Source organism: Mixophyes fleayi, chromosome 1 (genome assembly GCF_038048845.1).
Source record: "Mixophyes fleayi isolate aMixFle1 chromosome 1, aMixFle1.hap1, whole genome shotgun sequence".
Classification (NCBI taxonomy): domain Eukaryota; kingdom Metazoa; phylum Chordata; class Amphibia; order Anura; family Limnodynastidae; genus Mixophyes; species Mixophyes fleayi.
The window spans coordinates 385,743,027-385,769,706 of record NC_134402.1 but is presented as its reverse complement, the minus strand read 5'-3'; the positions used below and the strand labels follow the sequence as shown (position 1 = coordinate 385,769,706).

Sequence of the window (26,680 nt, the reverse complement as noted above, 5' to 3'; positions counted from 1 at the left end):
AATATAATTTAGAAGAAAAATAAATGTTAACCCTTTAGATGGAAAAATAGAAATCACATCATGTAAAAGGTATAACACATTTTATTGGCAAATAGTCACAGTACAGGTAAAATAGACATCCGTCCTCTTCAGATGATAGATCTAGCAAGAACTCTTTCAATCCATGAGCTAAAGGCCCAATATGGTGAAATAATAAAACACCATCATCTTAACATGTCTTGTCCACGTCTACTGGTAGACTGGCTGAGTAGTTACAAATATGCACATTGCATTGAAAACCAGAATAGATAGATATATACAATTATTAACAAAACAAAAAAACAGAAGAAAAAATATCCTACAATCTAATACATGATAAAAAAAAACTATTACATTCATAATTGTTCGTCTTTCATAATTTACAAACAGTGATTTCAGCTTAGACCTATTAAAAACAAAACAAACACTTATTGGGCTGAGCCAGAACCACAGCACCAAAGGATTGAGTATCTATATCTCATTTATTAACCAGTAGTGACTTTTGAACCATTTTCGTGGTTAAGTTAAAGAACCCCAGCATAAAAAAAATATATATTTTTTTGCCTAGTAGCAGCTCTGATGACTGATCTTTACTGAGCATTTATTCAAGGGGCAAAGGTGACTATTTGAAACTGCTGGGGTTCTAAACATAGGAACCACACATGGAGGAGGAAGATGAGGTTTGAATTGAATTAACATTTAGGCTTTATACGCACCAATTATTTTAAAAGCATTGTGCTGAAAGCGCACTAAACACGCGTTGTTGTGGATAGACCAAAAACAAAATGTAAGCGAATGGACCTGTAGAGACACGCACACTTTCTAACAAGCAGTCACTTTGTGTCCTGCAGCGAGGAGAGGTCTTACTGCTAGGTACAATAAAAAGGAGTTCTGTGAGCATTAGAGTCTTAAATGAGTGTTTCCAGTTAGCGATAGGAACACACACACAGTTCTGGCTATGCTTTAGAAAGCATTATTTTTCGACAGCCATATGTACAAACTTATGAGGACACACCCATTGAACAATAGAGAGATTAGAAAGCAATACAAGTAGTGAATGGAGACACTAACAAAAATTCTATAATTCACAAAACAAATGCAGTTAATGGTAACATCCTCCCAATTGCAGACTTGCAACTTCAAAAGTAAAGTGTTTTGCTACAACCATTGTCCTTGATGTAGTTGTCCGCTCCGTCCTTCGTGACAGCCTGTTAGGACAACCAATGAAACAATACAACATTGTCATGTTAACTAAACCATGACAATGGTTTTACTGGAAACCAGAATACTACAGCTGGATAGACATCCATTTCCTACCAGTGAAAAATTAAAAGATCTCCTGAATAAGCTCTTGAACCTCTAAGATCAGCCCTGAACAACCTGGTGTTGGGAAACTACAAGTCCCAGCATGCTTTGCCAGTAGGTAGCCAGATAATAGCTGGCAAGGTATGCTGGGACTTTTAGTATCAACACTTGCAGAGCCCCAGGTTGGCCACACCTGCTCTAGATGATTAAAGGGTCTCCCCACCCAAAAACACACAATTTTCTACTTATTGTGTGTGGGCTATGCAAATAAAGAACATATTAACCCTTTATTTTGCAAGCATCTAGTGCTCAATATTGGAACTTCTGAAAAAAGCAACACCTAAAACAGACACTTAGGTGTTGCTTGAGAGCACCTCTGTGAAGGAAAGGATACAAAATGTAAGTGTTCGTACATAAAATTAAAGTGAAATACAGGTTGCTTGAGAGGGTTTAAGCTTCCCCATTCCAGCAGTATAACAGTGACTTCACCTTAGTGAGTTTGACTGAAACTGGTTACTATGTAGGCACACTGAACTACCCCCATTCGAGGTCGCTTATTGTCTGGCTACTTAGCACCTGTATAGTAACCATGGCATCTGTCAGCCATAAAAGGCTCACACTGGAGCCAAGAGCAACCAGAATACTGAGGGAGGCAAGATTATCTTTTTTTTTTTTTTTTTTAACGTAGCCATCCTCCAACAGACTAGATGCTATATTATGCATTTGGGGTGGGCATCCCATTTGATGAATGACCTTTGAATCAATGGAATGTAGAAAGATGAACATAAAGCTTGAATGAGTGGATATAAAACATGTACAATACCACGTGGTTAATGTGTATTATCTTCAGAAAGCGGCACAAAATTATCTCTGAATACAAAGTAAATGTCCATGTGGATAGCTTACTATATAAAACGTTTGTTCATTTTTTTATGCTCATTATTCTTACTTTTTTAGAAAAACCATTAAAAATTGTACAAACATTCATTTTTTTTTTTAAGAAAAGGCCTTAATAAAACAAACAATACACACTTGTAGAAAAGGATACTGTAAATACAAGAAAAACAAAAAACAAACCACAAGTACATTGCTCATCTTGGCCTTGCAAGTACTACAGAAAGTCTGCAACATACTTATAGTTGGGTCTAATATGACTAATTATATCTTGCAGAAGACAAAAACAATTTTAAGATTGAAGAAAAACAAAAAAATAAAATGGCCAACAGTGTCCAAGACTGGCAATTCTGTTATAGGAAAATATGTCATCTACACATGCCTTATAAATATTAGTTTATGTACACATTTTAAATCAAAAAAGCAGACAGGTAATGAATAATCATATGACATACTAATGAAGCGCTTATTATTACAGGTTTATGCTGTGTGAGTTCCTTAGTTGACTGGACAACAATAAGGTAGTGGAGGGCTTGTGATTTGTTCCAAGAGAATTCCCGATAGACCGGGCCACAATAAAACTCCTGGTTACATCTTCAGATTTTGGTGTCCAGTTGCCTTTATTTGCCGCTATCATAGTCGCTCACCATCCTTTTGATATGGTTCAGTTTGGTCTTGAGACTTTTGCAGCATTTCTTCTTGTTCTTGTAGTCTGGAGACTGGGAAAAACAATGCACATTTTTATAACAAACATAAGTGTTTGGTGTTGAATGGAAAATAGCAAAAAAAAAAAATAATAAAAAAAAACCCCTACAAAATACACCATACATTTATAGTATTTTAGGAAAAATAATTAAAGCCCCAAAATTAGTTTTAATGTGCCATTAATTTGGCAATTCCGATAGAATATATTACTTGTAACTTAGACCAATATTCATTTCAACCAAGAATGAAAGTGACAGAGCAGTATATGGATAAGAGTTAAGTTTCCCAATACACGGTGGTCTCAGTCCACAACATCTGAGCCAAAGAGATGTGTGGACATATTAGACATACATTTAGCGGCTACCAAATCTGCCTGTGTATGGACAAAATATTTCTTTCTTTCTATGCTTGGGGACCAAAAGCTACCCAATAAAAGGTCTTGCTAGTAACACAACCTTAATAGGTGGTTTTAATTATTTTTGTATAAAATTAATTTCAACGGTTACATATTTCAAAGTTAGGTGAACTTTGCTCTCTGAGCCTTTAGCAAATATGAAAACAAAATGTACAAATCTATTGTTAAATCACCCAATCATATAGAAATGCTTGTGGAGTAAAAGCATCACTTCTCCATTCGTTGGGCACTATAACATCCTCTCAAATTTCACAGGAATTTTTTTCCCATAAATTTAATTTATTGAAACTTTAAAAAAGGTAAGTTAGCAAGTTGTTTAGATTATCTACATTAGATATTTTTGTAATACACATTTTCATAAAACCACATTTGCATTGCACAAACAGTTAACCGCACTTTAGAGATGGTTACAATTAAGTATAATATGTGAACATGCTTACCGATTTAATCGCTTTTAAATGATTGTATTCATCAGCAACAGCCTGCAACAAAAGATAAGGCATCTATAACACCACAGATGAAATATGCACTGTAAAGCCCTTACGGCAGAAAATTTGCAAGTTACAAGTAGAGGAGCAAGTTACACAATTTGCAAGCATGAGAAACTTGCCACAAGGGAAATCTTAAGCCACTTTTACAGAGAAAATTAGCAACCTATGCTGTTTTTATTTAGGGGTGTTGCTAATAATGCAAGTATATATTCTATATTTTCATTGCTGGACTGTATAATAGGTTTCAGGTTTGGGACCTATGTGGTTTGAACTCCAGGGAAAAAATTGTTGGTGTTGGAAAAACAGTTTCCAGTAAAAGCCAGAGGAAAGTTTCCTGGAGTGAATGGAGAGAGGGAGGATATCCATTCATTCTGCCTATTTCGGGTCTAAGTTGCCAGTCAAACAGTAGACTAATTAATAGTTGCGTGTACAAAACAAAGATGGCAGCGCTATAAAACCAATTGACACATTGTAAAAATATAATCTGGGTTCATGAATAATAAGTAATATATAGTATACTTTAATCTATAAAAACATAGAAATACCTATACTGCTAAACATTCAATACATAGTATATCAATCCCCACATATAGAAATCACAGTGCACTGTGAGATGGTATATCACAAAGAGCTCTTATATGATAAATTGTAGCGCTACTATATCAATTAATGGAGACGACAGCTGTCTCGATACTTGCTATATAAGCAGAAATCGAATGAATGTCCTAAAAATGACAGTCTAGAAGGAGGATAGATGCACTAGCACAATTAGCCGCGATATAGAATCAGCCGTGGTTAGATATACAATGGTATCCGGATATCGGGATAGAGCTGTTACGGCTCTATAATTCACAGATAAGCAGAGCCGTAACTTAGAATTCTAGTGCCCTGGGCGAGAAAGACAAATGCTGCCCCCCTAGCCCTCAATTTTAACCATATTAACCTAAAATATTTGTAAATTGCGCCCCCCTCAGCGTTGCGCCCGTCGCACAGCCCTAGTTACGGCCCTGCAGATAAGCGATATAAAGTCAGTGTGCAAACTTATACTTCAATATCAACTGGAACAATCTTCGTATGTACAACACTATATTGATCTGTGTTAATTAATAGTTGCACTGCAAGGTGTAGTTTACAAGGCTGCCTGCTTGCAGAAAACTGCTTTTTGTTGCCATAGTTATCTAAACTGGACATTAGATTTGAAGGGCCCAAGTCATTAAGGAGAGCAAAAAAAAAAAAGAAAACGTGATTCAGCAGACCAGGCCATCTTCTTTCATTGCTCCATGGTCCAGTTCTGGTGCTCTTGTAGGCACTTCTGAGGTGGACAGGGATCAGCATGGGCATGCTGACCGGGCAATGCAGCAAGCTGTGATGCACTGTGGGTTTTGACACCTTTCTATAATCACCAGCTTTAACGGTTTCAGCAATTTGTGCTACAGTAGCTTTTCTGTGGGATTGGACCAGTTGGGCTAGCCTTCACTCCCCATGCACATCAAGGACTGGTTGCCCTTCCTTGGACCACTTTTGGTTGGTACTAATCACTGCATAACGGGAACACCCCATAAAACCTGCCGTTTTGGAGATACTCTGATCTAGTCATCACAATTTGCTCCTTGTCAAAGTCGCTCACATCCTTATATTTGCTCATTTTTCCTGCTTCCAACAGATTAACTTTAAGAACGGTGTGTTCACTTGCTGCCTAATATATCCCACACAATGGCACAGATTGTAACGAGATAATCAATGTTATTCACTTGACTTGTCAGTGGTTTAAAGGTTGTGGCTGATCAGTGTAAATATATTTTATTTACTTGAAATCTAAGGGGATACTGGGAAACATGATCCTACTTCATAATTGTAAATATTTTTTTAGTTTTGTACAATTTGAAGCATGCGTCAGGCAGTTTGTACTTATTAGAAATGTCACATGTAACAGTAATAAGACATTAGATCACAATTAACTGTGAGTCACACCTCTAGAAGACAAAGTGGACAGCTGTTCTGGAACTATAATGTCCAGAATGTAGACATGCCACAACTTATAGCTCCACAAGGTCTGGTAAGCCACAGTCTGCCTACCTCTTATGTTGATCAAATAATGTTAGGCAACAGAGGTGGTCTGTGGCGCTCTAAGCCTTGCTGAACTTACAGCATGTGTACATGCTGGGACTTTTATTTTCACAAGACCTGGAGAACCACACCATTAATTTACAAGAGTAGTAAGCGCAAAACTCTACTGCAAATGTGTCTTCCCTGTGCTTTACCATCAAACTGATCTCTCCAGCTACATCTACAGGTAGGCTGAGCTGCAAGGTATATTAGCAGCATGACCCAGTCCAGCAGCCGGGCTGATAATATAACAGGAGGCCGTCTTTGACTGTTCTCTTTACAACATATTAAGGCGGTTGTATCTCACAGTACATACTACAAATGATAGATAGAAGAGGGTCACACAAACATACATTTAGGAGAAAGGACCCACAATTCAACTAGGAGAAGAAAAAGAAACTGCAGGAATAACAGCTGACAAACTGACCTTGTATGCCTGGCTCCCTTCTGGGTGGTCATCCAGTTCTTGCTCCAGCTGAGACAGGGATTTGGTGGTCTCTTCTAGTTCTGCTTGTAACTTCTTGTATTCCTGCAGGCCAGCGTCAAAGTCACGTTTGTAGTCTTGTCTTTCAGAGTCTGAAGTGATTGGAGGATATTCACTGCATGAAGACACAAGACTGTTTCATTGTATGCGCTAAACCACAGCAGTTACTAGTAACATCCAGACAATATAGCTACACACGTCGACCTTCATAAACCAATTCTCTCAACAATGCTCATCTCAAACAGTTTGACAATTCAAACTGACAGTTGAGTTCACAACACACAACAAACAAAAAAAGTTATTTACATAGATAGTTGGAACTCATCTGGTTATTAATGATTAATAATTTATTTAAAACGGTGGTTGTACTTCGTGTTTAGTACGGCTATTGGATGCATGTTTGCAGTGGATTATGCAAGGAGTAGTAAAGAAGTAATTTACTGCCACAATAGTTACACCTAGTGCTGTGGTGTCACTGCTAGCTGCCCTTCCCACACTAGGAATAGATTTGAAAAGATGCCAGAAAACTGGTACTGCATACCTCTCAACGGTCCAGATTTGTGACTCTGTCCCGACAGCTTTTTCCCTGATCGGTGGGAATTTAGGGAGGTATTGTCTGTTCACTGCTGCTCTGCATGGCAAAGCAGTGGTGAATGGGTCCCCTGAGCATCAATGAAGGTGTTTGGATGGGAAGAGTGAACGGGGCAGCCTACCCACATGCTGGGAGGTATGCTACTGGCATTCAAACATTTGTGGGTAAACAAAGTTTAGCCCGACATTTAGGATCAAATTATTCTCTGAACTGAATCATTTATTTTACCTTGATGATACATAGCCAACAGTTTCAAATTGAGGGTTTTGTGGTCCTTTAAAAATAGCAACATAGAAATATTGATCTGTGTCTAATCTGGTTACACTGTTTGTTTGGCCCAACTGCTGAACAAATATATCCACTTGGCAGCCCCATTAAAGTGGTTGGGTGCAACCACATCCAGAGAACAATCAATCATCGACCAACTGGATTTAGTAGCATTCCCATTAAAAACTTGTCTGTTCCTGATATGATTTTTAGTAGCATCTTTGGTCATTTTGGTCCTGTAAATTAGCCACACACAGGCCAAAACAGCAGGATAACGCCCGTTGGTGGCCACATTGGACACGATCTGTTCGGCGAACCACCCAAATAGCTTCTGTTCTCATTGAGGCAGTCACATGTGGAGCACGGACACAGGTGGTCAAAAGTTATCTTCAGAACACAGTTCTCACCATGCCAGATGGTTTACTTGTAGCAGGGTCATTTTGGGCCAAATACTTGCTGCAAAGTGATGTTGAGACAATTTGTACAGAACAATTATCTTTTCATGCACTTCTTAAAAAGAATATTAATAAAAACTACAATTATAAATAAAACTTTTTCCTGGCCACATTCTCCTCCTACTTTTTGGATGCCTTAGGATTTATGCTTTAGCTGCCGCATACTTTTAAACAGCCCCAGGTCAAACAAGCCCAACAAGCTATGTAGTTTTCGATGTTTCACCTTTGCTTGTAGTTTTAGCTTCTTGTTTAAATATCAAGCACAACAAACAGTCTCCAGTATGCCACGCCCACCAGTGAAGGCAGTAAATCATTGGAGTCCTTTATGTTGACTTGATTTAATATAAATAGTTACTCTGCTGAGCATGTATTGGTCACTTTTATTAATAAACCACCGTAAGCTGATGCTTGTTTATATCACAGTGACATAGGCATCTGAATGATAAAACCATTAAACACTACCTGCTTTGCTGCTACAGGATAAAGAGAATGTACTCTTCTGCAGGTTGTCTAGACAAAAGGTTTAATCACATTCAGAATTACCCAAGCCCTGATATCACAACCAATATAGAAGTAGAACAGCTTTTATTGTTGTGGGTTGTTTTTTTTGTTTGTTTATTTTGGTTTTTTTTAAATCCGTTCCCCGTACCTGTCCCAATCATAATCATCCAGATCGTCGCCAGACTCTCCTCCTGTTGCATAGTCTGTGTCATAGTTATCATTTGGGGATCTCCTGGCTCTACCTGGCCGCTTTTTCCGTTGTGCGTTTTTGCTTGCATCCGAGCCACTGCTGTAAACATTGGGGGAAAAGCCAGATTCATTCTTCACTGGGTATATGTATTCAGGGATCCTAGCGGGGGAAAAAATAATATATAAAACAGAACAGGTATGAATATTGTGTGCAACACTTCCTGCAGAAAGGCTAAATACAGATATGGAATTAAAGCTAGGAATTTACATTAATTATGAATTTCATGGGAATGAATATACAAACAGAAAGAAGAGAAGAAATGGGAGGGGGTGCACACACAGGTTTACATACATGAAATTGTTTATCCAACAAGTTACATCTTGATTTAGAGAGTCTGTGAAATTAGTTAAAAACATTTGTGTACTTCAAATGTGCTCCTGCGAAACAGACCAAACCACGTTTTGTTTTGGGGGTTTTTTTTTTAAAACAAGACTTGGCACAAAGCATGGTCCATTCTTCAGAACCTTACATTTTTTTGGATAGTGACCTCTCCTTGGGAAATGCTAGCTGTGTTTTTGTAGTGTTATACTGCTCTGCACAGTAAAAAAATATTGCGAGATAAAATGTAAAATTGTCCTAGAAAAATGTACAAGCTTTGAGTTGGCAAAGAGATGTCATCTAAATTTGTGTTTTTGTTTTCGACTTTCACTACAGGGCTAAATTCTAATTTTTAATGCATTTAGCAGTTACAATTGCATATATTGTGAAATTGACCTTCACTCCTTTATAATCTAGATAATTCACCAACCACCACAATAGAATGTGTGTGTGTGTACATAGTTTTTTTTTTTTTTTAGCCCTAAAAATGAACTTCGGTCCTTGACATTGCCTAATAATGTCCATTACTGTACTAACATCAACATCTTTCTTTAAAACAAAAACGTGAGTCAGTTTTTTTAAAAAAAAAAAAAAAGGAAATAAAAAAATTGAAATCTCATTAGATTATGCCACCCAAATCTGCAGTACTAGTCTACAGACCCCACAGCTCTGTGCTACTGGTAAAATAGTTAAAAAGGGGATGTCCATCTTGATCAAGCCCCTCTTTAATCAATCCTGTCACATGGATTCCAAATGCTAGAATCAAAGCACTAGCTCTCAGCGTTGAGGGACAGACTTTCCATTGTTTTTTGACAAAACTCTATAGCCAAATGCTTAGAAGTGAATCTCTGCATCCAGAAAGACTTTTTTGCAGCATAGCCACAGCGTTGGGACACTTGTGAATGTCTAAAGAGGTTTTTTCACCAAGTTTAGGTTGTAGCTTAAAAACTAACTCTGATTCTTCCAAAATTTTGCTGCTGAAACTTGGTATTATCATCAATTTCCTTAAAATAAGACGATCCACAAGTTCCTCTCTTTCCTTCTTCATTGTACGGAACCATTTTTTTGCAAAGTTACACAGGGTAAGTGCCCAATTATTCTGAGAGATTATATATCATTTATAAACAAATAAAAAGTAAATCCTATTTTCTAGATTGATAATTATGTCCCAATGAGCATAAACACATAAATGTATCTAGTTCTCACCAAATACCAAAATTTTATGAAACCAATATCATGGGACAAAAAAACCCATAACAGATTTTAAATGGTCAATTCTTCAACAATTAGTCATTATAAGCAACTATGATGAAGCCATGTGCGAGACAGTAATAGACCCTCACTGCTCCCATATCAATAAAGGAGGTCAGTTGAGCTTGCTGATAAAGTGAACTTTATTATTTGATCAACAGGAAGTGCTACCACTTCTATATAAAAGCAGAATCTATGGCATCTCTGTTTTGGGCAGTTTTGTGTTAACACCATGCCAAGGAGAAGAAGTCATCTTCAAATCTTAGAGAAGAGAAAAGGTTTACTAAGCCATTTCCAAACATCTTGAAGTCCTTCACTTTACAGTAAGGGAGATTTACATACGGAAGACATTGAAAATCTCTGTCAATTTTCAAAGGAGCAAATCCACCCAAAGATCAGACCATATAATGCTCTGATAAATAGCAAGTTACCACACAGCTACAATCAGGGATCCAAAGACCTCTGTCAACCCAATACATTTTAATGCTGATGTCTTTACAAGGACTGAGCAAGTATGGGTTTCGTGGAAGTGTAGCCAGCAGAAAACCAGTTCTGGCTCTCAAAACAAAGCAAAAAGCATTGTGTTCTAACTTACCAATGATCAAGACCAATGTGGAGTTCTGTGTCTTAATGCACAATGCCAAGTGAAACCCAATCCTGGCATATCACCACAAGAACTCCATACCAACTGTCAAGAACTGTAGTGCAAGGGTGAGAGTTTGCGGTTGTCTCGTATTGGATTGCTCACAATCATTGAGTTTACCATGAATGCCTCTTTACACCAGAGTATCCTAAAGGTACAATGTGACAATCTGTCAGACAACTGAAGCTTGGCTGAAATTAGATTATGCAACAGAACAATGATCCCAAGCACATCTGAAAATGAAAAGGGTTTGGAATGGTGAAGTCAAAGTGTAGACCTCAACCACACTGAGATGCTACAGCGTGACCTAGAGAGCTGTGCATAAACTAATGCCCTAAAACATCACTGTACTAAAGGAGCATAATGAGGAGTGAGCTAAAATTCCTGAAATACAATGTAAGCAGCTGAAACTCATGTAGAAAACAATTATTTCAAGTTATTGCTGCCAAAAGATGGTTTTATGCGCTATGGAATCATGAGGTGCACTTGTGTTTACATACATGGATTCTTCATGTTGACATGTTTTTCTCAATGACAAATTAAGCATGCATCTTGAGTTATTTAATCACCTCAGATTAGATTCAAAGTCTAGACCTTGGCGGGGACTAGATGATTGTTATTTATGTCCCAATATGTAAAAACACATTTGGCTGTACTTTCACATTACTGTATTTTATTAATAAAAATTTTATTATGCACTACGGAAAGCAATACACATTTACACTGCATCAGAAGGATAAAGGAGGACTAATGCAGAGGTGATAGGAAAACCAATTCAGACATTCTTGAGATGCAACCAATATAAGAAATGATAATGGAGAATAAATAACTTCTCCTAAAGTCTTATAGCTCTTCTCCTGTGTGTAATGTAGTAGACATACTCACGGGGCTGAAGAAAAGTTGTGGTCGGAATAGGTCTGAATACCATTCACACTTCTAGATGTCACAACAGATCCATTGACTTTTTCATTGTATTCTGACATGACTGGTATGCGCTCAGAAACAGTTTTCACCTTTATGGTGGGAGGAGAAGCATTATAATTAATAAAAACAAAAACTACCACTCCAAAAATTATTATTAAATATATATATATATATATATATATATATATATATATATATATATATATATATATATATATATATATATATACACATATATATATACATACATATATATATATATACACACACACCACAGAGCAATAACTGGACACAAGCCATCCAAATACTCTTTACGGAATCATAGAGCATTATATAGTGACACAAGAGATGGCAGATAGTATACAATTACCCCAAGCAGTGAATAGTGCCATTTGTATTGGTTTATGGTATTACAAAACAATACACATGAGAACATCCTCTCAGTGGTGTAGAAATAGCAAATGCATCCACAACCCCCAGGTGGCCCCTCTCTTATGGCAATGACAACAGACCCAGGGAGGGAATGTTAGCAGGGCAGATCAGTCCCCAGCCAGCCCTCAGTTGCACCTGGTGCCGGCAGGGGCAGTTCGGTCCCCAGCCAGCACACTCTCTAGTCATGTGACCTCCTCTGCACAATGCAGGGAGATCACAGGGTGTAATCAGTCCAATCAGGGAAGGAGGAGGAGACAGTGGCGAGTGCTCTCCCTCCTACCATTTTTCGCAGGCTCTAGGCCAGGCCTGTCCAACGTGCGGCCCTCCAGCTGTTGTGAAACTACAAGTCCCAGCATGCTCTTCCAGCTATCAACAGGTTGTCTACTGGCAAAGCATGCTGGGGCTTGTAGTTTCACAACATCTGGAGGGCCGCAGGTTGGACAGGCCTGCTCTAGGCTGTGTCTGCGCTGTGTGAAAGGTAAGTGGTAGTAATGTTGGATTTAATAAAATTTGGGGAGGCTGATGGGCATGTGGGGGATCTTATGGCATATGTGAGGTGGTCTGAAGGGCATCTGGTGAGGTTTGATGGCATGTTTGAGGAATGCAGGTAGATCTCATGGCATGTGGGGAGGCTGATGGGCATGTAATGGACATGTGAGAAGGTCCAACGGCATTTAAGGGGCATATGGTGAGGTTTGGTGGCATGTGGGAAGGCTGATGGGTATGTAAGGGGCATGTGGGGATATCCAACGGCAAATGGAGAGGTCCTATAGGCATGTGGGGGTATCGGACAGGTATATCTGGGGCATGTGGGGAGATTTGATAGCAGGTGGCAAGGTCTGATGTGTATGTCAGGGTAATGTGAGGAGATCTGATGGGAATGTGAAAAGGTCTGAGGGGCATGTTGGCTATTTTTTACTTTTTTTTTTTTTTTTTATCTCCACTTCAACAGTTCCCTCCACAGCGATTGTGGATACAGAAGCACCGTGAGCAACTATAAAAAGACTAAGTACTATTTAAACCGCCCTCCACTGGACACAGCAGCGAGGTAAGAGCTGTGCAGAGTTGGTTTTTTGGTTTTTATTCTGAACATTCATAATTTAGCAAGATATTGTAGATTATGTGATATTTTCAAATGTATGTGTGTGCATGTTTATACCATGCATATATATAAGCACACATATATAAAAAATGTAAAGTTGTCTCTTTGCCGCATCTATAGATATTTTTTGGCACTTAGCCTCCAACTGGTTGACTACCCCTGGACTATAGAATTCTGAAATAACGCCACTTCTTACTTTCTACACTGCAAGGTTTTCCTTGTCCATAAACACAATCTGTCATTGTTCTGGTTTATATCCAAACACAGTTGGGCAAAGCAGAAAAACCAGTCTTTCTTGCTCCTATAATCCATCAAATGGAGAACAAAATACTGGAGCAAAGTACAAAGTATTATATGGACAAAAGGTCATTATTTACCATCTCACAAGCTATGGGTTCAGCAATAGGGGTCACCACTGAGATTGGCCCCCGAAACCTCAGGAAGCCCACAATTATTCAGCTAAACCAGAAAGTATTAGCATGTGTTCTATGGATCATGTGAGTGTTCTGATAACAGCTGTGCTCAGGAAGATATCCTGAGAGCAGCTCACACGATCATTGTACACATGAAGGATTTTGGGCTAAGCTGCACCTGAAGGTGTCATTATGAGTGGCCTGTGACAACGGGTCCTGGCATAGCTATGTACATTTTAAAGCAGCATATAGGGCATGAATAGAGTAAAAACAAACCTGCCAGTAACCATCTATGATGTTATCAAAATCAATAAGTTAGGAGTATGCAAGAGAAAAAAAGAGAAGATGGCATCTCTCAGATACCAGTCTTTTCTCAGTGCGCAGAGTGGCAAGTTAAGTTGGAAAAAAAAAGAAGAAAATCCTATTAGGTTGAGGACGATTATTGGGCCCTAAAGGCTTCGTGTTCTTTCTATGTGCTATTTTATGGAGTTATTGGTATGCATATAGTACGTTGGCTCAACGTAAATATTTGTTCACTTTTAATGCATATTCCCAATTATATATTTAATAGTTCTGGGACCTTAAGTGAACTAAAATTTGAGAAGCAGTTTATTGAGCAGACTTACATTCCTGGACAATGTCATACCTGGAGCCAGATGGTCATTGTCAGACCTGGTTTTTAGCTATATAGCCAGCAACTGATAATTTTAATTGATACAGTTTTTTTTTCTGAGCTTCATGCACAAATGGCAATATCACAATTGTGACAGCAAAATTGCGATCAATGAGGTGCTGCAGAGTAGCGTCTGTTTTAAGGTCTAGCATGCCTATCTACACTTCTTCATCCTTGTTGCACTGGATCTATCATTGCTAGCAACAAGCAACAGTCCCTCTGGTTACTTCCTTGCAATGTTAAATTTTCAAATACTTGTAGAGGTGTCTTATACCAGATTACTGTTGACATAAGTCATTCTAATGGTTTTGTGGGTGGCAGGGAAAGGATGCTGCTGTACAAACCTCTCAGTTGTCATAAACAGGAGGACCTTATTACATATTAAAAGGACACCTAAGCAGTATATAGGGTACAAAAAGTAAAAAAAAAAAAATACATAAAAAGGAAAATAAAAAATATGCATGTTGCATTTAAAGCCACATCACACAATCAAATTTAAAATAGCCTACACATACATAGTTATTCTTAGGAAACCTAGTCCATTTACCATTGAGAGGCATTGCACTAAATGTGTAAAAGACACTACAAAAATTGGTCTGACAAAGTTTTCTGATCCACAATTATGCAGATAAGGAGAATGCCTCTGTAATTTGAGAAAAGATCACAACGAACATTGACAGAGGTTCTTGAATGTAAGGGTAGTCAGACAATGAATACCCTACAAAGGGAAGTTGTAGAGATAGATTTGTTAATTTGGGTGCATGTTTCTGTTCTAATAAATGTTATCGCACTAAACTTAGCATTACTGGCTGATTAAGTCAGGAAAGTAAATATGAGGGGCGGGGATGTCATTGAAAATTTGGTCTAGTCCCAAAAACAGATTCACATTGGTCATGGAAAGGTTAAATCATTCTAGTTACTGCTGGACATGGAATGATTTCATCTACCACCGCTTGGCAATAGCTTATCTTACACACAAGCATATAAGGAGTTTCTCTTCAGAATTCCTCTAAATGTTTTATTAGCAATGCAGTTTGGTGAGGGGGGTGGGGCAACGGATACATTTTAAATAAATATGGTTGTGTTCATATTAAGGCTTATTCCATGGGAGTTGAATAGGCTTCAAATATTTTCTCATCACACTCACTGTAGCACTAATATCCTGGATACGTTTAGTACACACTCTATGCATATAGCAAGAACGGCATCAAGCAAGCACTAGATATATTGAAGTTTCTACAGAAACAAAGTAAAATTATGTTTGAAAATTGGGTAATTGAACTCTGTATTCAATGTAACAGTGGAAAAAAAAAAACTAAAAACTAACACTAAAATACTACAAAGTAAAAACTAAGGTAGATATATTAGAGTCCTTGCTGTGGAAGAGGTATTTATAGCTTTGTTTGCACTAGATTTACAAGCTGTCCTGCAACATTTTACATTACATGATCTGCCTCTGAAACAAGTGTCTAAATGGCAAGATCATCAGCAGCCAAGAACATAGCAGAAACAGTACCACTGCCTACACAGAGAGGAACCAATACACACATCTCAAACCGCTTCTGCAGCGTAGTATACATTAATGCTTCTAAGGTGCTAAATGAGCGTTTCCACAGAAGTCCATTGCATTTTACAGAGCCTTAATAAGTGGTAAACCCTGCAGATAACGTTGAAAGAGACAGGACGTGAAGTGACCACTTGTCAGGAAGTACGTGTGGACAGGGCAATTCGCTAGATGCATTTATTTTTTTTGGCGCTGGCAGTAAAAGTATCAAGCTGTGAGTTTCCGGGGTGTTTGAAAAGTTGAGATGTTGCCTATAGCAACCACATTATATTTATCAATTAGTGCATTCTACAAAATGATAGCTAGAATCTGATTGGTTGCTATAGGCAATATCTCCACTTTTCAAACATGCCGGAAACTCAATACATTTACCCCATGGAATCAGAGCATCTAGTGACACACTGGAGGCTTGATTGTGTACAAGCCCTTAAAATAACAATGAATGTGTTAATCTGTTCACAACAGTAGGATATGGTGCTTCCAGTTCCTGAAGGTAACAATTGTCCAATGTATTTTCAGCCAAAGTCTGCCTGTGGCTTAATAAAGCTCATTTTCAGAAAACAATGTCCTGTAATAATAAATCTACCAGTGTATTTACCTCTAAGAGTGCAGTGTTTAATAAATATGTAAATATCTACGATACTTTTCCTTTGCATTACTAGGTGGGCATTTAAAAATTCACTTTGAATATCACAATTATAGTTATGCATTTTAATGTTACCTCCTAGTTAAAAGAAAAGCAGAGTTTTAAAAAGCACATTTAAGCTAAAAAGAAAAAAAAACAAAGGGTAGATTATGTGCGCAACACAAAGACACAGGATGGTTTATTGTGAAGCCAGAATAAAGAACGATGTAATGAAACTACAGGCCCCGCCCAGAAACTCGATCTTCTCCTTACAAACACATCTCTGTCATGAGACATCATAAGCTCAGGGCAACCGAAACAAGACTTATCAGCACATCTCAGCTATGGAATGTTCACCTCTAGCCCTAGAATGTTTACATAATGTATCTGACTCCAGATATTACTGTACAGTATTGACCTCAAGAGAGAAAATAAATAAAGTAACCACAGTAACACAAATCATTTATATAAACCATTCTTGTAATGCAATAGCGCATTACAATTCTGCGATTAAAATTTACCATGCAAACGGTCATGAATGAGTTAAATAAACATGCCTACATAATTGTAATTAAATAAGATCTCGAATATATAAAGTACCAGACACAACCATTATCCACCTGTTTCTGTAGAACATTTGTTATTGCAATAAACATAGAAAATAGACATGAGGGGGGGGGGGGGTACACTTCACCCCGCTCTAAAGTTACATACACAATCAGTGCAATTCTATTCATGTGCCTCAAGCTTCTAAGTCTCCCCATCACAGAATAGAGGATATTTCTATTTCACAGACTTTTCTTTTTACTTTAATCTTCTGGTCTCCTCTGCTATTCCTGGAAGTCACCTTACATTGCAGGATTTCCCTTCCCAATGGAGAAGCTGCATTCCTACACTTCCTGGGCCTCCAGACTGGACCTCCGAGCTGGCAGACAGCAGGACCCATACTAGGGGCAGATTAGTACTTATGTGACAGGAACCTGCCAGTCTCACTGCTTGCTAATTTCAGGTGAAATGACCAGAGAAGAAAGAGTTTATGTGGATAAAACACACAGAAGTAGAAAGTGCCCACGTAACATTAGTCTTATTAATGGAACTGGTTCATAGGTAATTAATAGGTCTCGGGCAGCTTTATCGTATTGGTCAGATGCAGTATATTCACTGGTCATTTCCCATCCTCTTCTAAACATATTTTGGAAGACAGCCAAGCACCCTTTAAATGAACAGTATAAAAGCCGTCTTGCTCCTCACCAATAAAAAATAAACTGCGCAGACTCTTCATAAGAAACCTAGCCCCACCTACACATATTAATAGGGCAGACATAATAACAAAGCACCATAATACAAAGTAAGCAGCTTGTTCATAAGGTGCATAAAACGGATGGTTAAGATCGGGGCTACTAAGCCGTCAATCCACAAAACAGATGCATCTGTAAGAAAAGCTACATAGCTCATAGGGCAAAACAGATTTATGTGGCCACCAACAACTTGCATGTAACTACTAATGTTGCTTATTATCAGAGACCCTACAATGGATTCACTTCGATTAGTGTTAGTAACAAGAGGCAGGTAACAGTTTAAGTAGATTATTAAATCCATATAAAAGAGAACATTGCTATAACTCACATACCCATTCCTCCACCTTAGGATCTCCCTCTTCAGGTAACTTTTCTTTCTTCCACAGGATGTTCATCTTGCCACATCTACTTATCTTCCTTCTTGTTTTCACAGCAAAGAATATGATAATGGCAAAAGCCACAACTATGAGGAACCCCAGGACAATTGCAATGGCCTAGGAAGAGGACACAGTGTATATTTTAGGCTTATGTTGGTTTATCTTTTTTTTTTTTTTACACATTTGAAATCATAAATTAAATAAGTTTACTTTGATTTATTATGCCCAATGCACTTTAAAACACAGAATTACTAGGAACTAAACAATGTTGATTAGTACCTGTATGGTAAGCATTTATTACAGATGATCAATCATGCAGGCAGTGTGGAAATAAATGCATTATATTTTCAACAATGTATAAAACAGTCAGGCTTGCCTATAATACTACTACACAAATACAGAAGAATAAATTAATGCATGGTCTTGCTGAAAGGATTTTGGCAAGTGTAATAAATAATTTCTAACGTGACATGTATCTTCATAGTATGCACATTAATATAAATGTTTGTATAAAGGATTAGAAGGGCACAATTTCAGTTGTTGCCTCAGGCAGCAGAATGGATGGGCCATTATACACCTGACTGCTCCTGGCCAGCAAGCAGCAGACAATGGCAAGTACAACATAGGATGTACACAAATCACCAGCCTGGATGTCCGCTTTATATACTGTACGTGCCACCAGAAGGGGCTCTATACATTGCAGAACTGCAATCACAAATAGGTCTGCTTTGTACACTAGCCACAGTGGACTCTAGTAGTCATTAGAATAAGGGATAGGCCCTATTCACCAGGTTGTACAAGGCCAGCTGCCAGTTCTGATTAATACAAAGCATTATACCAGAAATAGAAGCTGAATATAAGGCATATGATGCTGGAATCCTAGATTATAATATGTACATAAAACCACCACAGTTCTTACTGAATAAATAATACTTCCACATTAGGTCACCAGCATTGCATATGGCATACACACACTAAAATATATTTATTTCACACACATCTATATAAATGCCTCCAACACTTGCAACAATAGCGTCTCCACAGAGGTACAGAGCACACTATCAACTTTTTCCAGCTCCTGTAGCCAATAGCTCAATTCCAGAACAGAGTAGAAGAAGAAAGTCAAAATAGTTTCAGAAACACTATTGGTCAAATTCACAAGTCAATTTAGAAAGAAAAAAAAGAAACAAAAAAATACTACAACCCCCCCTCAAGAAAATGTCAAGTTTATGAAAAACACCAAGTATCCAATGTATTTTTTTTTTTTTAAGACATTTACTGACAAGATGGCAAAAGGAAGATTAATGGCAGTCTGTAAAATGTACTGAAAATATCAGTTTTCGGTTTAACGTTACTGAAAAATAATGGAGAGAGTAAGTTACGTGCGTAAAGGGATGTGTACACATTACACACATCATGGAAATCAGTGTTATTCAGTAAACCTCAACAATATCTTCAACATGAACAGGATAATCGAAAGCAGGTTATGGTCTTGATTTTTATGCAAGTAAAGCCATATAAAACACACAAACAAGTTCTCCGACTTGTTTGAGAACTTGTACATCATAATATGATGCACAGCATAACTCAAAGAAAGGTCTGTGATAGAGAAAATCGAGCAGTGAAAAAGGAAACGTACAAAAGTATGGTAAGACACAGCTTTATCTAGTTGAATTGGTGCTACCCAAGAAGTTTCGATATTTAATTATCAAAATTGAAGTTGCTTACCTCTTGTGGTTCCACCACGCAGTAGTGGTAGAGATACTGGTTGACAAACACTCCGGTGGTTACAGGTGAATAGAACTGGTTACATATAGATACAATCTGTGTGTAGAAGGCAGATCCAGAAGCTTGAGCTACAGGATTTACCCCTATGGTATAGACGATTGTAGCAATAAAGACCAAGCCTCCCATAATTGCACTGACAATAATGACAATTAAGTAGAATCTTCTGGTTGTGGAAGTGTGGGTCCGTGTTACAGTCATTACAAATATCACCATACCACAAATAAAGCAAAATGCGGCCATGCAAAGAATGAACCCTTTAGCCGCTCGTGGATCGGTGTAATTCCCTCCGTAAGCAAAGCCCATGCCCATCTGTGATCCTCCAAAACCATAGCCATTGTATCCAGAGGAATACCCAGAACTTCCGCCAAAGCCATAACCCATAGATTGCCCAGTGATATCCAAGTCCCAGGGTAATGTGGAAGCTACACAGGCAAAGATGCCGACACACATGACAACAATAAGAATTGCCATGATCCTGATGATTCCAGGAGGAGAAGTCCACTTGTAGAAGTGTTGGATCTCATCTTCTGGATAGTACGAGTAAGCAGGTTGTGAGCGCATCTCTCCTCCATACATATCTCGGCTGGGGGCATAGTTGGAGGGTTTGCTGCAATAATAATAAAAAGGTGGCTTAGAACAGGAGAATCACACAATCTCAGTAAAGTATGTAATCTTCTACACAGATGTGTTTTGGACCCATTTTGCTGCCAATGTATATTCAAATCCATGTTGATATTTAATTTAAGTTAATTGTTCTTTACTCTGGGTCTGGGCATAGTCAAACTTTTTGCCAGGAAATCCTCCTTTCATTATATGTATAAGCATAAATCTGGGAAATCTAGGTTTATTTGAAACATTTGGTGGGTTACCAGTATTCTGTTGTCAATCATTATATGGTTAAAAGAGGCTATTGTAGTGTCCTTTATTAGTATTACTAATCACTAAAACAAATGACAGTATGCTATGCGTAAAGAAAAGTAAAATATAAACAATATTCAGTTAGCTCCTAAAATATTTACAAGAATGTTTGTGCATTTTATCAGTTGGTTTTATATAGAAGTTAACTTGCATTTTAGACGAGAGACTGCTCATGTTTTAGGAAACTGCCAAGAAAATGTATTTTCTTTCATTGAGACGATCAGTCTCCATACACTCAGCGTTTCACGTTTGAGTAATTTGTCTATGTTCTCATGGAAAATGTCAACCGTGTCCCTCTATATACCAGGATAGGTTCATAAATAAATAATTTGACAAGTAGAACATATTGTGTTTTCCTGTTATGTTCAGTATGGCAAAAACAAACAATAGACTGTAAAGCTAAACCTTTGAATGGAGCCCTCATTATGTAGTAATGAAATATATTTAAAGACTGACATCACAAGCCATCAAAAATAATATGTGTAATGTAACAAAGTCTGATAAAAATAATATAGATTACAGGCTATATGATAAATGGGGTTTGAACAATACCTATAGCTTCTTTGCTTCACTCCTTCCTCTTCCATCCCCATGTTATTTTAGCCAGAGATTAACTGCCCACAATACAGCTACATTTACTTCTATCTAGTATAATTAATTCCTCTTTACCTGGCGTTCCTTGACCATGGACAGCAGACAGCAGCCTTTCAGAAGCCACAGCTATGTCCCAGCTTCCCCTCTCTCATAAAACAAACCAAACCACTTCACCTACTTTTAAATATAAGTCAGCAGAGCTCCCATATGTGCACAGAATTAAACAAGTGATGTGTCTAAAGCCAGCTATGGTTAAAAAGAGTACACAGACTTAAGAACTGTAAATGGCTGTGCGCGCAGCATATGCTAACTGTGCTGCCTATTACCCTGCAAATGCAATTTGCCTTTACATATCCGGTACTTAAAGTATACTGCAGTTTTTACAATCATTGTGTTGTTTTTTTGTTTATTTTACTTTAACAGTGATTAATATTTGCATCCGAAATGAAATAGAGTCTCAAACTGTTTAACACCGAGGGCTAGATTTACTAAACTGCGGGTTTGAAAAAGTGGAGTTGTTGCCTATAGCAACCAGATTCTAGTTATCATTTATTTAGTACATTCTACAAAATGACAGCTAGAATCTGATTGGTTGCTATAGGCAACATCTCCACTTTTTCAAACCTGCGGTTTAGTAAATATACCCCCAAGACCCTGTAAAATCTGAAAATAGCCACCTGACCTACTAACACAACAAATACTATCACTGACCCACTGGCTTGTGCATATCATAATATAATCAATTATTGGTCGACTAAAGAAAGCCATTTATATTACTCATCAGAAGTTTATTAGGAAGTAAAGCAGATACATACTACTCATCAGGTCGATAGGGTGGAGGACTTTCAAACGGCCTGGAAGACATTTCTTAATGTGGGGAATCAGAGGTGGAACCTGAAGTTCAGGGGGAAAAAAAAGGAATAATGGTAAACCATAAACAAACCACTTACATTTTAATCAATGGCACGGAACGTTCGTATAAACTAATTAAATGCGTACACAAATCACATGCTCAGTATAAGTACAGACCAGAATATTTCCCTGTGAAACAAAGCCGTTCTTTATTATTGTTTGATAATCACAGTCACTGCTAGGCTATGTCCAATAATATGTTGTGTACAGTTATCATCTGACAATGGACTTACTATAGAGGAAATTCATTGAGGCATATTTTACAGAAATTACACTTCCTGCAGGTTCTAGTGTAACAACAGTTTGGTGAATATACAGCCCTCCTATTGTCCCAAATGACAAATTGTTCATAAGCTTCTTGTGACTTGGAAATTCTTATATCCCCCAAATTATATACCACAGTCACAAAAGGTATTTTAGTGGGGGAAGTAAAGTATGTCATGCAATCAAAATAACAGATAAATAGTATACCATTGTTTGGATTACATTTTCCCATATACATGTTACAATGCAGGTCATACATAAAGACATTATGACGTGCTTAAGATTACTGCATGGAAAATGCCAAATTAATACAAGTTTCTACTACTTCCACGGAATACATTTAAAACCAGTTCAAATACACGTTTTGGTTGTTTATTAATAGATAAACTGCAATTTAAGAGCGAGTCGTAGACTAGTCTAAAAATTTTCTGCACTCCCTGTATGTACACAACGAGACATTGTCTGTCACAACTTAGAGGAATTAAATCTGAATAAAAATACATTGTTTTTAAAGGAACATTATACATGTGTTTTAACGCAAGGTATCCGAGCAGTAATATCTAAGCAGTTTGGTTTAACGGCCTCCTGACTTTCTCCTAAACAATGGATCCACAGGCTGCACACATTAGATCCTTGTGCTGTTTTTCTACAGGAACACACCAAGAATCCTGCTGGGAGTAGCAGAGCCAAGTTAAGAAGAGCAAATTGTGCATTATACTGAGAGGAAGCAGGAGAGGCTCCTTGCAGGGAGTTTCCTAACATCAAACAGATTTCAGAGCTAGTCTACAGGACTACATTGTTTCATGTAATTTAACCCATTGGCCTTGGAAGGGTTTTTTTTAAACGAAACACAACTCACAATACAGTATTAAACAATAAGGAAAATATTTCAGTTTAGCTTAGTACATATAGCAATTTTAGTTTATTTTTTTCCTAAGAGATTGTAATGTTTGACTAAACCACTTATAAGCTTCACCATATTGGTACTTATATTGTACATAGAATGATGTGGATTCGTGATGACTATTACTGGATAAAGCAATTTTGCAGCCCACATCTGGTGATATATTTGGCCTGACTGATGAATGAACAGATTTGAGGCCACACATGGGGTAATCTGAGTGGGAAAGGCAGCTCAAACAGATGACAAATGATCCCATACTACCTGTTAGCCAGTGACCGCTTGCATAGGGCAACGTGGTCACTGACAAATAGGATTTCTGTCCTCACCAGTCAATTTGGATTGGATTTTATATGGACAACCTTAGTCTGCGATTGTGAAAACATGGAAATCCTAGCAGCTCAGAATTGCAAAATATACATGGTGAACCAAATGTGAAGTGCCCAATATAAAGGAGCATGTAGTATTAAACAAAACATAACTTGGCAGGAAGAAGGGGGGGGGGGTATTATTTCCTGTGCATCACATCTACTAGTTTGATACTGGTTATATTAATTTAGTCACCCAAGCATTCATAAAACTGCTGATACACTCATGGGGTCTGGCAGGAAACTTTGAATTTCGGTGATTTGGGGCTTATCGTGTATGTTACTGTCTGGACTTTGTGCTTATGGCACATTCAGTTTAGGCTGTGGTCACCACCAGGACCAGCCTGGGACCAAAGAGCAGCCCTGGCATAAAGGTACATCAGACCACTTTTTTGTACATAGTCTAAAAAAATGATTAGCTTGAAGATGTCATGCAACAGACACTGGGCAGCTTGTAGTCATGTCTACCTGCTGGTGCCAGTTCTGATCAAATAAAAAGACACAGTCAAAATCAGAGTTCACTTGTGGTTATTTTATTAAAAACAGGGCTAGGATACTGATCCAGGCTGTAAAGGACATTATAAAATCCATTTTGGAGTTCATACCAACCCACTAATACTGTAAAGCATGCCAGACCCTCCTGTGTATTACATACTTGTCAGATTGCCAATCAGCTGTAGTTAGAGAACATTGATCCCAAGATATCAGAATGTCAGTTTACAGGAACAATTTCACAAATACTTCACAGATCACGAATGCAAGAAATGACATTCATGGTCCATCAAACGTTTGCCTGTCAGTGTATTCGGTATGTGATGACTAGGCTATGGTGTGGGATGTTCGCTATAGAGATCACTGATGCTTAATGTCAAAGCATTTGAAACTGCAGCGCCCACAGCTCAGGTTTACTGTTCAATGAGCACAAAGTAAACACCTGAGTGCAGCTACCAAGACTGCCCTTTGCCAAGAGTCAGTGCTAGATGAAGTCTGTAAATGGCCAAACTACAGGAAGCACCTGTATAGTGTAGACCAGTTGTATTAAGACAGTATATGTGGGTTCTTTATGTCCACTCTAAAGCACAATGATACTTTATTAGGCATGATTTCCAATGATCATCGATTGGGGTAAAGTAAAAAATATAAATGGAGAGATAGGCATATACAAATCATATTATCCGGGATTATTGGTACTTCAGAGATCTTTCCTTATTTTGGAGCATAATGCCCAAATCATACGAACATATTAAAAATGACCCCATGCAATTACTGACACTGCATTCCCTCCATTATTATTTATATTTAGCAGCACTCCTTCTGGGACACTTTGCGATCATGTATGCAAGAAAGCAACCATGGCAATCCCCACCATGATATTTTACATGCATCTGACACTGCTCAACTGGCTCCTCCACACTACAGTGATTATTGGTGAATATGCTGCCTGTCTAAAGAAGACAGGAGCAGAAAGTCTAACAGTGTCTACTGTACTTAGATGTATAGGTTTAGATGGCAAATAAGACTACTTCAGTATATTTAGTATGAACATACCTATCAATATGTCCCTTTTAACTGGGATGTCATTGCTCTGCTCCCGATTATTAATTTTATTTTCCAACCAAATTAACCTAGTCTAAATTAGATAAGAGCATTTAACTTCAATTTCGTTGTCAGGCCAGGTTGATTCAAAGGAGAAATTATTAATAAATGGGAGTATAGCAGGGCCGTAACGAGGGCTGTGCGATAGGGACGACCTCCCAGGGCGCAACACTGAAGGGGGCGCAGTTTATGAATATTTTAGGTTCATTTTGGTTCAAATTGAGGGCTGGGGGGGCGGCATTTTTGTTTTTCGCCCCAGGCGCTAAAGTTTTAAGTTACGGCTCTGGAGTATAGCAATGCATTTAGTAGCATGAAGATCCATGCAATCTACAAAATGCTTAAGAACCATTAAAAATAACTGAACTCCTAAAAGAATAGCTTGTTTTAAGACTGGAGGGACAGTTAGTGTATGGTTAAATGGACAGACCAATAGGGGCAGTTAAGACATCTCCAATTTTATGGTGGGATGTCTCCAGCAAAATAATGTTTATTTAAAAACTGTGACTGAACATATCTTGCATTAAAAGGTATTATTAGCCCAGGATAGGCTCGATAAAAATAGAAGAAGATCAATGTTTTTTGTAGGGAAGAAAACAAATACAAATTTAAGACTAAACTAAAACAATTGAAGTACATAAACTAATACAATAAATAGCAAGATTGTGTCAGTTCTGGCATACAAAGTACAAATCAGCGACTGAGTAACATACAGCATTACTATTTCAAGCAGCTATTAATTTCCACTGTTAAAAGAATTGTAAGAGGACACAAGTATGAATATACACAAAGTAAACCAATACATGGTAATGGCACCCTAAACATCACTTTAAACACGTTTTAGCCATCTGGGAAATACCAGCTGTTGTGGAAAGGCAATATCCATTGCCTGCTGGGACTTGTAGTTCCACAATAGCTGTAGAGCCACTGTTGCTTTATAAATCCCACTTCCTGACAGTGCAGGTCAGTCTTGGTAGTGGAACTGTCCATATACACCTGTGATCACTAAACAAGCTGAGCAACAAAGTATCACATACGCGGTAACAAGGGGATTATTATTATTATAGGTTTCTCACCTCTGTTTATTCCTTATTACCGTCTTCTGGGTGTCCGCTCAGCAACAGCTGGTCCGAGAACGGGTGTCCGACCTGGAGAACACAATACAATCCAGCAGCTGATCCCGTAGGAGATTTACTAGAACAGTACGAGCCCAGGGGTTGTGGTGCTGCCCTAACCCTG

The 26,680-nt window shown here is 38.0% G+C and overlaps 1 protein-coding gene and 1 long non-coding RNA gene across 2 annotated transcripts in view; one reads left to right on the top strand and one right to left on the bottom strand.

Annotated features, from left to right (window-relative positions):
- The window catches only part of LOC142097932 (uncharacterized), a 60,426-nt gene extending 40,538 nt beyond the window's left edge, over positions 1-19,888 (top strand). The window contains exons 3-4 of the long non-coding RNA XR_012678278.1: positions 13,004-13,099; positions 18,160-19,888. This is a non-coding gene — a long non-coding RNA (uncharacterized LOC142097932). The remainder of the gene's footprint in view (positions 1-13,003; positions 13,100-18,159) is intronic.
- OCLN (occludin) lies at positions 64-26,680 on the bottom strand. The gene is made up of 9 exons (XM_075180181.1): positions 26,518-26,680; positions 22,219-22,297; positions 19,832-20,498; positions 18,059-18,220; positions 11,581-11,708; positions 8,382-8,582; positions 6,362-6,533; positions 3,778-3,819; positions 64-2,936 (listed from the first exon to the last, which is right to left on the bottom strand). Exons 2-9 carry the CDS (start codon positions 22,266-22,268, stop codon positions 2,838-2,840), a joined length of 1,521 nt encoding a protein of 506 aa, XP_075036282.1. The 5' UTR covers positions 22,269-22,297; positions 26,518-26,680; the 3' UTR covers positions 64-2,837.